Source organism: Labrus mixtus, chromosome 3, assembly GCF_963584025.1.
Source record: "Labrus mixtus chromosome 3, fLabMix1.1, whole genome shotgun sequence".
NCBI lineage: Eukaryota > Metazoa > Chordata > Actinopteri > Labriformes > Labridae > Labrus > Labrus mixtus.
Window position 1 is genome coordinate 15,999,138 of NC_083614.1, and position 14,249 is coordinate 16,013,386.

The 14,249-nt window shown below is 38.2% G+C and overlaps 1 protein-coding gene across 1 annotated transcript; it reads left to right on the plus strand.

Moving 5' to 3' along the window:
• Positions 1–1,388: 1,388 nt before the first annotated feature.
• On the plus strand, positions 1,389–11,099 carry abhd17ab (abhydrolase domain containing 17A, depalmitoylase b). The gene is made up of 5 exons (XM_061033286.1): positions 1,389–2,158; positions 2,889–3,259; positions 4,143–4,337; positions 5,214–5,393; positions 7,855–11,099. Exons 2-5 carry the CDS (start codon positions 2,895–2,897, stop codon positions 8,078–8,080), a joined length of 966 nt encoding a protein of 321 aa, XP_060889269.1. The 5' UTR covers positions 1,389–2,158; positions 2,889–2,894; the 3' UTR covers positions 8,081–11,099.
• The last annotated feature ends 3,150 nt before the right edge of the window (positions 11,100–14,249 follow it).

Genomic DNA, 14,249 nt, shown 5'->3' on the forward strand with positions numbered 1-14,249 from the left:
AATCATTGAGTATAGTTTGATCTAAAGCATTCAGGAATTAGTTTTTGCTCCAGTTCATGTATTACTGTTGCCCCACTGTTTTGTATTTGTTTGTGTTTTATTTTTTCAAAAAACTAAGCGAAAACACTGAAGGTACACTTTAAACTCCACCACCTGATGTTCAGCTCATGTATTCTATAAGATCAATTGCTAAGCAAAACACTTTAATGAAGTGAGTTAAAACAAAATAAAGTCACATTGATTTATCACCATCCCAAGATAAAGAAAAAAGGAACATAAAGGTCAACATGTGAAAAGTAACTTCAATCCACAATTTACTATGCAAGAACTTGTAAGTCAATGAATGTGGTAAAATTACAAATACTTTACCTTTGAGGTCTTTGCCAAGTGATTATCATGTGCTGAGAAGCCGTTATTTGGGAATTTCAAATCAGGAATGGTCCAAACTGTGTTAGAAAATGATATCCTGTGTTACAAGTTAGTTAACCCAGCATTAGCTGTATTGATTTTCTCTTTTTCAATATACAAAATGTAAAGCTCCCATTAATGCCTTTTGTCAATTGAGTAACAGTGATTCTGCCAACGCTAAATTTAAAATGATGTGCCTAATAATGTTCCATTTTTCTAAAGTTTAGTGACATTTCTTTTTTTTACAAATTTACGGTAGCTCAACAGAATAACCTTAAGGGTGTAGTCAGCCAAAGTAACTGAAAGCGTCTGTGTAGTTGTGCTGAACCTGCAATAAGCATTTCTTTAGGCCATCATGTGTTAGATTTATAACAAGCTGAAAGGTTGTTTCAGTTTTTAAGACAGTAAATTGAGTTTCTGTTACATATGGAAAGTAAATAATCTGTAAGAAATATTTGTATTATGCATCTAACTTTTTTTTTTTTTAAAGATTTGTTTATTAGGAAAATATAAACTTTACAAGCAAATCCACTGTCAACATGAACATTTTGTGGTGTGTTTCAAACAGACACAAAAACATATAAATAAATAATAATGATTAAAAAAAAAAAATAATAATAATAATACATGAATAACCAGAGGAAATCTAGATGTATATACTTAAATCGATTTAGCAAGTGTACTTCCAATACACCCCGATATCAATTAGGCAATTCTATATAGTCATAATATAAGTATATTACAACTATACTAATAATAAAATGCATCTAATTTTTAATTAGATAAGTACTACAGAGCTCAGAAGAACTTAGGTTAATATTTAAAGTTCACGAAGTAACTGTGATGAAACAAGAGCACCAGTCACAGGGGATAGTGAAGTTAAATTCAATTAAATTCAAATATTTTATCTCTCAGGCTACGTCATGATAAATTTCCCTTTATCCAATGGAAAATCATTACGTCACATCCTGTCAGCTGTCGCTTCCGGATGCGGTGAAAAAGCAGAGAAGTAGGAAAACACCGTACGTCCATGGATTAATTAAACATTTCAGGACGCCGTCTAGAAAGTCAGAGGGGACGCTGCATGCCTGCAGAATGGATTAATGGAGACAAATACCCACTTTGAGCTCTGAGCCTTGACTGTGTGTCTCTCCAGGTTTCAGAGAAAGGCACCAGCAGTTCTTTTAAACCGAGTAGTCGTGTTTATGTCTTCTTGCTAGCTTAAGCCAGCGTAGCATTAGCTGGTACACGCAGACAGATAGCTCCTCTGCCTTTGTACAAAGTGGTCTCATCGGTGCCGTTTTTATTGATATAGTAGTCATACTGACAGGAGGGAGTCGCTATTTTGCATGCGTGGGTGTAATTGGAAATCTTGTCGAGTTTGTTTTGGTCACTTTGAGGTCGCGACTACATTGAAACGCTTGTTCTTGACTGTCATCAGAAGTAAACTGAATAAACTCGTCTTTGTTTTTCTGACATATCCAGACACATTGTTGCGTACAGTCGCGACACATCCACAGTCATTCGTCGGCTGTTCAACAAGTGGACAAAATGGATGTGATCTGGACTAAAATCAGCGCACTGACAACACAGCATATACTTTGTAAATAACACTTCCCCGTTAGTCTTCAGGGTGTTTTTCCTCCTTTTGCTGACAAAGCACTTTACAGACAGGATCCTGTGTTTGAAGTGGAACAAAAATCCTTTGTTTCGACACAACTTCTCTCTAGATAAAATCTTAGCTCAACAGGTAGGTCAACTTATATTCGTGTATTTTATGTCCTTGAGTGTCTTACATCCAGTAATCATTTTCATCATTGATTTGTCTGTTATTGTTTACTGAATATTACATGCAATGGACCATATGCACCATTGAAGTACACCAGATATCAATACCTCCAGTGTTGAGCTGAGGTCGTTTAATGACGTATACAAATACCTTGTTTTAAAGCTGAACTAATTACTATTTAAGTTAATTGACAAAATTAATAAGCAGCTGTTGTTATTGATTTCTTCATCTTTCATGGAGAGATGTTATACATTGGCTCCGGCCTCTCACTAATCTGGGTTTTCTATTTTTCTGTCGTGTGAATTAAAAGAATTAGGTATTTCTTTCAAACAAAAAAACAATAGGTACAAGTCACTTTGGGCTTTTGGCTATTGAATGTTTCTCAGCATATGTATTTATGATCCAATGATTGCATTAGGTCATTAATAGCCAATATAGCCTGTAGCCAAAAATAAGTAATATTACATTAATAATTAATAAAGTGATTCAAAGATTATAAAAAATACAGCCAATGGTCGAGGCATGCTTTATGTGTAATTGCTTATTGTGTTGCAGTGTTGCTGTTTTAGAAACCTTTTCATCATCATTGTTGGCGTACACAGACTGAATTGTACTAAGTATCTCATTGTGCCAACACTGGGAGGATGTGTATTCATTAACACAGTGATCCTCTTGTCATCTTCCTGCACAGTGAAGGATGAATGGCCTCTCTCTCAGCGAGCTCTGCTGCCTGTTCTGCTGCCCACCCTGCCCAAGTCGCATCGCAGCCAAGCTCGCCTTCCTGCCCCCTGAACCCACGTACGCCTTTCTACCAGACCCAGACGCAGGCTCTGCTGCACCAGGGGCACTTGGGACATCCAGCCTGCGAGCGCGGAGTGGCGCATCGGTTTCAGGAAGCGGAGCTGCGAGCGCTGTGGAGGGAAGATGGAAGCTACACCTTACAGAGCGCGCAGAGTTTCAGTACACGCAGAGAGAGCTGGATACGACAGAGGTGTTTCTCACTCGATCCAGTCGGGGGAACAGAGTTGGCTGCATGTACATTCGCTGTGTTCCCAATGCAAGGTGGGTGTTTTTAGCCAAGGTTGCATATTACAGTCATTCTTCATGTGTTCTAAATCATTTCAGTATGTGTCACACTTCCTCCAAAGCACTTCCACTCCTTCTACTGACATCCAAGTCTACCTCCTGGATTTGTCTTCCATTTGACCAAGCTTACTGAAAGGTTTTCCATGAATCTCTACCAGTTATTTTGAACAGTTCCTCTTTTCCTTAAGTCATTTTATCCCGACATTCCTTTTCCGGGCTACATTTTGAGTTTCACACACTCTTACCAATATTTTTAACTAGCATCTTATCTGATGATGCCAATCGTCACAGTTAAAAAAAAAAAAAAAGTTTTCCTGCTCGGTAACAGGTAATCAGTGTTTAGAGTCAGAAGTGTCTCTCCAGTAGGTTTGTTGAGAAGCGATCACATACGAAGCCGAACTAGAAAAACTCTTTCAGTTTAGTCTTATTCCAATCCTAGTGCACAGTGCTGCTGCTGATTAATTCAGCCGATCAATTAAATAGACATGGACAAGCTTGTGTTACAGGCTTTGTGTATCATGTATTTATGCCTATCCTGTATTACAGGAGAATGAATCCAAGCTAGACCTGATATGGCATAGTCATTGTTATGCAACATTCTGAATGGAAAAGCCAAGAGCATAGCCATGGACTGTATCAGTTCATAAACAAAACAAGTGAGAGGATCTCAAAACAGTCAGTGTGTAGAGAAGTATTAGATTTCCCCCTGGAGCACAACTTGCGTTCATGAATAAAATAGCCAGCGTTTATAGTGGATACTCGGCCTCTCAGGTTGTACAAAATGTCTAGAAGTAAGAGTCAAATGTGGCAAACTAATGCTATACTAAGTCTAACCTGCCTTTACTGTGTGCCCTTTCAGATTTACAGTGCTCTTCTCCCACGGTAACGCTGTGGACCTGGGCCAGATGAGCAGTTTCTATATTGGCCTTGGCACTCGCATCAACTGCAACATCTTTTCCTATGACTACTCAGGCTACGGTGTCAGCACCGGCAAGCCCACTGAGAAGAACCTCTACGCAGACATAGATGCTGCGTGGCATGCCCTGCGTACACGGTATGCCTGGATTTAATTGCCCTACCACATGTGTCCTTCAAGGGATGATTTATTATACGCTGTCTTTGTGTCTCCTGTGACATGAAGCATTTTCATTATGTTTAGATTAGCCCTGTTACATATGTGGATACCTTTTTCTTCACATTAAGGTTTACTTCTGTTGTGTAGAAGAAAGCGAAAGGTGTTGGGGGGGGGGATAAGTAGAGAAGAGTCAAGTTAAGAAAAAGATGCCAAGGTGGCAGAGGTTGACATCAAAAAAGAGCTGGGATGAAGAGAGCAGAGCAGAGTGGGAACAGATGCCGTGGGAATGAAAAAAGAAGGAAGATGGATAGATGAAGAGAAAGGGCTGGGGGGCAAGGTGTCTCTCAAGGACTTTGTGGCATGATAAAGTGTCTCATTAGTGAAAGCGGAGCTGCCTTAATGTAGCTGTAGCCTCGGGAAGACATGACGCTGCAGCGCATTGACTTACGGGTAGGTTTAGTTGAATTTAAAATCTGGTGTAGCTGTCACTTTCCATCATGTCATTTCTGCATAGTTATTAATAACCGTTCATTTTCAATGCATGATTCAATGTTCTGCTGTGCGCAAAGATATATATATATATATACATAATTATATCTTAAATACTATATGTTGTGCTCCAAAAGTTGAAATGAAAGTTTTCTGTCAAACCGTGGTAAAGCTATAAGGATTGTTTCAGTTAGGTTAGAAGAAAATGATTCCAGTTTAAATAACTTTCCCCTGACATTTCCAAATCACAGCTTGGAAAAAAAAAATAGCAGAACATGCTAGAGTTCATATCTGTCACTTCTGTACAGCTACAACCTCCATTATCGTGCACTATGAAAGTATTCATTTGATCTTTTTGTGAACCAGGTATGGGATCAGCCCAGAGAATATCATCCTGTATGGACAGAGCATCGGCACAGTGCCCACTGTAGACCTGGCGTCCCGGTATGAGTGTGCAGCTGTGGTGCTTCACTCACCTCTGACATCTGGCATGAGAGTGGCCTTTCCCGACACAAAGAAAACATATTGCTTTGACGCTTTTCCAAAGTAAGTTTCTGCTCAGTACTGGTATCTTTACTTCGTAACATCTTCAGTTCATGTTTATCAGCCTCATCAAGAAAAAGAGAATTACAAGTACACATTTTTGCAAAACTATGTTTACGTTTTATGTGTTAATTTGTGTATATTTTTTTAGGGCTTGTGATTATTGAGTGTACACATTTAAGGTTTTGTGTTAGTTATTTTTACTGGCTGATAAAATTTAAGTCAGAGAAGTCTCTCTTTCCAACAAGGTCTTTAACTCTACTCTGACTCTCTCCATCTCAGTAAATCTTTAAATACCAGTTCTTGTAAACTTAATACATATACATAAAGCTCACAAACTTTTTTTGCTGCCAGTTGGCATTTCCACATAATTACATATCTGCCGGTAGAAAAGCGTAAATGCTGCTTTCACTTTTTGAAAGTGTATTTTGTCCCCCAAAAAAAACATCTGCACTGAAAGAACCGCTCATCTTCTCTCACTCTCTCACTTTTAGTGCTATGATTCAAGTTTTATATGTGTCTCTTCTTGGTCGGGTTGATATCATGTTGTTTAATCTCATTTTCATATATACACATTTTAGTGAGTCTTCCAAATACCGTAATGTTTTAGAAAAGAATCAACTCACCAGAGGTTTGTGTTATCATACAGGAGTGATGTCACAGTACAGTTTGCTTACACACTTTAATCATTAGGCAGATATAAAACCACCTCAGCATACATCAACATTTACCTCACCTTCTTAAATAACTCTGTCTAATACTGCTGAATAGATCCAGAAGGTAGCACAGGACACACTTTCATGTTCTCAGAAGATTCTCTCATGTAGCAGTAAATAATGATGTCTGTTCTATAAAGTGTTTTTAAATCGACCAGGCCCTTGTGTACATGGGTATGGACCATCTCCTATCTGTTAGGATAAGTAGCTATTTTAGTAGGTTTATTGTTATTCCAGAGCGTGTACTGTTAGCACATGAACTAAATCAGGTACTATGATCCCAGATATGAAAGTAAGAGCATTCAATAAAACACACCTAGACAGCAATTAAACTATAGACTATAAACGAGAGTCCCTGTCTCTTATTAATCAGCAAACACTAGCACGGTACTAAACATGGGCCTCATTTATGACTGAGTATTTGCTCTGAACCCTGCTATCATCTGATGAATACTGGGTGAATTTGACCTTTGAAATGATAAGTTGTTACTCTATGTTTAATCTACTATTCAGTTTTTTATTATATTCAATTACAATGAATTTACATTTGTAGACTAAAATCAAACAATGCTAAGGACTTAAAAGATTTAAATTATAATTTATTTTTAATTTAAACAACATAATTTGATTTACAGCCAGTGAGTTCCAACTTTGTTCTGCTGTGCACATTGTCATCCTTATTTGGGCTCCGCCTTTAAAACGTGTGTATCAGTAGAGAGTCGGGATGGAAGTGATGGAAATGTTTTAATAAGAAGGTGGCTGCTTGTGCTTGCTTTGGCCCTGTACTTGTGATATCTTCCTTTATTGCTTCATATACTGTTGTGGCCTCTTACTCTGTAGAGATCTGGTGCCTCATGCATGTGTGATTGTAATGTGGGTGTACACTGACTCTACTGTGTTGTGTATTGTTGTGTTTTTATTTTGAAAACTTGCCCACCGAACAATTCCCTCACGCACAGAGCAGTGCTTTCATTAGTGAGGCCCTATCCTTCTGTTGTCGTCATGTTGGTTCAGTTTTAGTGGTTGAATCTAAAGAGAGTCAGTAGCAGCCAATGCGAGCCTGAACACAGAGTCTAGTCCCAGATGGTACAAGTGGGTGAGGAGCAGAGGCGGTGAGGATACCAGGGGAAAGCCTTGCTGTGTGTGTGGTGAGCTGAAAAAGCTTCCAGTGTTCACATGTTGTTCACATTCAGAGTGAGCAGCTGGTATCTCTCGTTCTCTTTTTTATATCTATATCTTTCTCCACTGTTTTTATGTAAAGTATGTCTATATGCCATGGGAAGCAAATGTGTTTCTCAATCCAGTTCTGCAATAATTAAGTTAATTTGTATTAATCTTGGGACAAATTTTAAGGCTTGTGGTTGTTTTTTGGTCGTATTCTTGGCTAACCAAAAGGTCAAACTGTACTGCCATGATGGATGGGTTAGCTGGCAAACTTTAAAGGACATTACTGCTTTCTTTAACATTGATATAACTTATTCACACAAAAATATTACTAAAGCCTTCATAGCCAAACCTAAAAGTTTCAAGGCCACTGACAACGTTCTGTAGATAAATTTCGATATTCTCATTTAATATACAACAATATATTTCCCTGACTTCTTTTACAAACACACTGACTGACCATGATGTCACTCATGGCTTCATTCAAAGAGACCGTGTTTTATGAGTTCCACCTTTCTTCTCTTTTAATATTTTCTATTCTCGCCTTTCTTTCATTATGTCCTCCTTTTTTTCCCTCTCTGCAGCATTGAGAAAGTTTCCAAAATCTCATCCCCGGTGCTCATCATCCATGGGACGGAGGATGAGGTGATAGACTTCTCCCACGGCCTGGCGCTGTTCGAGCGCTGCCCCAAGGCCGTGGAGCCTCTGTGGGTGGAGGGAGCGGGACACAACGACATTGAATTATACAGCCAGTACCTGGAGCGTCTGCGCCGCTTTATAGGACAGGAGTTGGCGGCACAGCACGCCTGAACACTACCAACAAGATCGTCATCAACAAACATTCTCTTGGCCCATTTCAAGCTTCATCAAAAATGAAGAGTGTTCCTCAGCTCACTATGTGTTAATACTCATAGGTCTTCATTTGTTGTGGTGGACCATGGATTGATGGGAGGAAGTGTGTTCATAGACATCCTAAACGTGTGAGTGTGAATTACTTTGTCACATTTAGACTCTTGTTTTTTTTTTTAGTAGTCACTTTAACAAAACAGCTGCCATGTGTTGTGTGATACATAGCAGCATATAAACTCCTTCTCTGTGCAATAATCCGGACCAGAGACACAAGAACAGCTAACTGATGGGTAATCTCTTGGTCGATTATGTTGAGGTCCTCATGGTCCAGCCTACACAAAGAGCTTGTAAACGTACATGTCTGATTTTAACCCAAGTGGAACGGGTGACTATGTGCGTCTGACATGTGTTGGTAAATATTTTGGTTTCTAATCAAAAACAGCCGAGGGATTTTCAATAAGCTCTCTACTTTTGTCTTCTATGAGAAATTCCTGTAAAAGTCATCAAATTTAAATCATGCATCAGTTCCTGCTCAGAGGTGGCTTTAATTGTTTTATCATTTTGAATTTATTAGAATATATGCATTGGACTGCATTGTACTAAACAGTGTTTCTCATATCCTGTCCCTTATTGATATTTACTTACCAACATGCATCGATATTAATTTGAATTTTGTGTGTTTCAGTTTGTGTTTAGTTGACTCCACATTTTGCTCAGGTAACCCTCTCTCTACTCTACATTAGTGTCCCACATTTGTTTGTGTCTCTTTATGTTTTATATCTAGTCAGTTTAATCTCCTCTGATCCTTCGAGCAAAGATGTCATATTTTTTAGCCTGTGTGAGGTGTTGTTTCTTTTCTTTTCATTTTATCCAAGTAAAAAAAAATCACGATCCAAAAAATGGAGGTACAGAGAAAATTAGATTATGTTCTGTATGCAGTCTTCATTGCATCACGTATGGCTTTGTTAAAGAAGGACAGAAGTTCAGGAGCAGCAAAAAGAACAAAAACTCTGCTAACTAAAGTAACTGACTTTTAGTCCTCGGCTTAGTTTGAGTCTTCATCTAGTTTCTGTCTCACACTCACACCAGTAGGTCACAGCTGTTTCCCTCAGTGTCTGGAACAGAGAGGCAACACTATTATTTAAAGGGCCTTTTTCTGTTTTTTTCTTATTGCATACAGATTGTGTTTATTCCTTGAATACTCTCCGACAGCCGTCTTGCTGGTTGGCTCTCAATCTTGAGGGCCATTTTTATCAACTTGAGTGAATAAAAACTTCTCATTTTAATCATGTATTTTATGATTGTTGACAAAAAAAACAAACCGATTTTAGAAAATTAGATAATTTTCTAGCTCCACATTCTGACTGTATACAGATCATTTCCACCTTTATGGATAAGCACAGGAGCAAACTTTATATCACAATGTAATGAAACACTATTGTTCAATGTTTGAAAGCAGAAAGAGAAACAGAGTGGGGCCTGACATTTAAGCATTATACATCCAGACGACGTTTTGCACAACAGTAGTTGACGATGCTCTTCCACAACCACTCACTCGCTACACGAGAGGTGAACAGCGAAGAGACTAGATGGAAGTGAAAACACATCTCTGTAGGACTCTTCCTTCCTCACTGGTTCACAGTCTTTACAAGAACTGCAGATAACATCGGTCTGTGTGTTCCACTCAATAGTTGAATGTTTAATGTATTTTTGGCATAACGTTATGGTAACTATTCATCTTACTACACAGAATCCAGTCAGAGTGGTACTGCACTACCTGTTCCAGCTGCTGGTGCAACATTTAGGAGAGGTCCCATACTGTCTTTCATGTACTTAATCTGTCCAGTATATATAAAAGGATCAACCATTACAGTCATTTACCCCATTTTGTACAACTTTTTTTTTTCCAGTGAAACAAAAGTAATCAGTGTATGATAAAAATGCGACAGGATCATACCAGCTAGCTGTCCTGCTTCAGTGTTTCTGGGTGGACTCAAAAGATAAACTTAAGATCATAAGATTTACTTTAGATCCACGACTCCTCATGTGAGAAAATCTTTTATTTCTCTCACTAATGGTCTTTTTTAATAATCAGGCAGGATGTACAAGCTAGAGCTGTAGTGGGAGAACATGCACATTTTACTAAGTCACTGCATTTGCCTCCCTAACCCAAACTAGTAAAAACATGGCCACACATATTGAGGATTTATTGTTTTATTGAACAGAGTGAATTTAGATTTATCCATCGACATCATCAAGCATAGCACCTTTACATCTTTAAGATGAAATCTGACTTTCGACTGCTTCTTTAGAGAGGTCGGAAATGTCAGGTTTTTCTTGAGTATGTCTCAACCAAAGTGTAACTTTTTATTTGGCGCTTCACTCTGTGTACCTGCTGTTAATGTTCATCTTTATAACCAAAGAACACAGTGATCATATTGAAGCTCTTTTGTTACCTTTTAATTTATCTCAGTGGTTTGTCTGATTGTTTTTTCCCTTGTACATTGTATTTGCATAAAGCTGAATTGTATTTTCTTTCAGATTTCTTCTTAATAATGTTGCATCATATCATGTTTGCTTTGAAATGTTCAGCAGCACAGTTTGAATAGCATAAATAACCAGGGTGTGTTTTCGGTTTTTCTATTTCAAGCTGTAAAGATTGATCATTTTCAGAGGAGAACAACTAAGCAATACAGCCGAGAGTTGGTTTGAAGAGAAAATGGTCTGTGTGGGAAGATGAGAGAACAATGACAGAGGAGCTTCATACACCACAAATGAAAAGCTTTTCATGTTTGTCTTTGATTCTTCTTTTAGGAACTTCTCGCTCTAACACACATGTGGGTCTCACTTTGTCATTGCACATTGTTATTCACTTTTTATTATTCTGACTCATTTCTAGTTTTCAAAGATTGTCTTTTTTTCCAAGAATGAAAGAGAATAAGGAGTTAATAAAACATAATCAGAAAGCAGTGATTAAAACGACACGCTCCCTGTTTTGTGCTTTTTATTTCAGTATCATAAATGTGGTTAACTTCAATGTAATGTTCAGTAACATAGCAGAGACTTGCCTTCTCTTGTCAGTCTGTTAGTTTGGTTTAAAAAGCATGCGTAAGAGGTGTGCATACAGTGCATGATGGAAACTGTAGGTCCAATGCACATACATGGATAGTTTCCTTTCTTCACAAACATACAACATACATTAACTTCAGTGAAAGGATGATAAAAGACATGGAACATTGAGAGTTAAATAAGGAAAACAAGAAGGAGAGAATAATAAAGTGAGCAAATAGAAATATAGAAATAGACATATTGTATTTATTTAAAATAGGCACATTAAGCATAAACATGTAAATATACAAAAGTGTAGCCTTAAGCTTATTTCTTGACAGGTTGTTGGTTCACATGTATACACATTTACATAAAACCACAGTGAAGAACAAAGAACAACAACATAAAGTGTACATTAGTTAACAGAGACACATACACATATATATACAAAGCAGGATTAAGTGACCTTAAGATGATGCTACAGGAGGTGACGTGATGGATTATTGCACATTTGCCCTGTATCCCATGTATACATATGAAATGGGGATATATAATAGCAATAACATATACACACACAACAGAAAACAAAACAGAGAAAAAGATTTGACAGCAATCATTTTAAACGGTTTTATCTCTTCCACACATAAGATGAGCTTATTCTCTACAAATCAATGTTACGTGTGTCTCATTCAGTCCCTGATTTCCCACTCTAGGCGGTCCTGGCACTGTGTGAATAATGACCTGTCTGTTAGTGAAAGGCCTCACACGCCTGCACAAGACGGATCCAAGAAAGGCTCAGGGGAATAATTGGCTGATGAGTAATTGAGTCTTTAATTGCCTGATGTGCATTTTTCCCCCCTCCTCAGAGGATTGGTGGTGTCGCGATGAGCTTGTTATCATCTGTGCCAAAAAGAAGGGAAAAAAAAGGTTCAATGATGTGTTTTAATTAAACCATTACAAGGACTCAGGTCCGTCCCAGCCTCCCCTTACTGTCTGCCACCATGTTGAGTTGTGGGGAAACAGGGACAGATGGATGGTAAGCTGTGCCCCCCCCCCCCCCACACACACACACACACACACTCCAACATACACACACATACACACAATCCCACACTTGTGCCTGCTCTTTGTCAAAGCACTACATAAACAATCTGGTGTCCCACTCAAATGCTCTTACGGATTAGAAGCAGCTGCAGCAGCACATCCCCCTGTGTGAGGCGAAGTTAGTGCAGCCTGACCTGCTGCGACGCACACACACACACACACACACACACACTCACACTCACACTCACACACACACACACACACACACACACTCACACTCACACACATAGACTGACTCTCACACGGCCCTGAGCACAAAAACCCTTTTATGTTGACACGTATCAAAGGAGTGTGGATGTGCTTGGGCTCAGGAACAGGAGACTTCAAACAAGGCCACTGAATCAAAGAGTTGCCTTTGGGTGACTTTAACTGAAGAATTGTAGAGTAGTGACATTAAGACTTTTCTTTATACCTGCGAGGAATGGAGACACACACTGGCCTACTAGATTCCATCTGATGCTCAAAGGTCCTTGTTCAGCTAAAGAGTGTAAAGGCCCTGGATATGGAAAGGAACAAAGTCCTGCTGATTTGTGTCATTGCTGGGAGGATGTTGTCTCTTTTTTTATCGGGTGGAGTCAGAAATCTCACAATTTGAATGACCTCATGACCTGGCTGATGTGACACAAGTGCAGATTACATTCAAAGACAGACTGGCCACACAAATGGGACACAAATAGCACCAGTGTGGACACAAAGTTTATTTCAACTTTATTATTATTATTATTATTATTATTATTATTATTATTATTATTCAAAGAAAGTCATTATTCTGCATGTCTCATATCTAGAATCCTAAAATCTTCTTTTCTCTGCAGAAAATAAATTTTTCGTTTTAATATTTAACAGAATAAATAAACATACAGTATGATTTGTCTGCACCCTTTCATATATATTTTAGCTCTTGACCAGTGTATGGATATATAATGATACACTTTGATACACAATTTTTTTATTTTTATGAAAGTATGTGCTTCCTTTTCTGTGCATGTTACTTAATTACTTACATATGAAGATGCTCAAAAAACATGAATTCAATTCAAACAATGTTGGCTTAATACACAATTTGATGACTGTATCGAAATGGGAACCATATATGACTTTTTGTTTGGTCATTTGTTTGGGTTAGGATGTCACTTCATTTATCTGATCTTGTATTATGAAGTCGTATACTCAGGTACAGAGTTAGATTTTCAACAGACACTCAGATAATTAATTTTGGTGTGGCAACAAAAAGTATGAATGCACTTGTATGGTCAATCACTGGGGTATGTTTAGTACACAGTCTGATAAATCATTCATGAAACTCATTTGTCACATTTATATTTGAGTCTGGGTTGTGTGCCTGTTGAGTTTATCTCTTTTCTTTGTTGTGGCATGGCATCATCTGCTCTCTGCATTATGTTTCTCAAACTGTTGTCTATCTTTTCTTTGGGCTGTAGTCGCTGTTAGATTCTTTCGTACTTCCCTCCTAAATGTTTTAGATGTTATGCTTGAATTCACTGGAGGAGTTGAGCCACTCTTAATAGAGCTTCTGACAGTATTTTAAATCAAATAAATATTGTTTGTTTCAATTTCTGTCCCTGAGGTGAGAGGCCATTTATTTGTACCTGCCTGTGTGGTTGTAAGAAGACGGGTTTTCTCACTTTGACAAACTAGTCAAATTCTTGAGCAATCTTGAACACAGACTGTTCTTTACGCACTGCAGCTTGTAGAATGACATCAAATGAAAAGGCCTTGCACCAAACCTTTAACACCTGACCCATCTGGGAAAATAAAATAAAACAGAAGCTGTAAAAAAAAAAAAGATTCTCAGTTTAGAAATTAGCAAGAAAAAGAAAGTCAGAGGAGGATGTAGCCTGAAGAGAGGCATTTAAACTCCACAGACTTCCACAAGTGAAACCTGTCATACAGTGAGACACCAGCATTTTTACTACAACAAGTTTCATCAAAGTAAAACTGCTACAGACTAGAGTTGAGA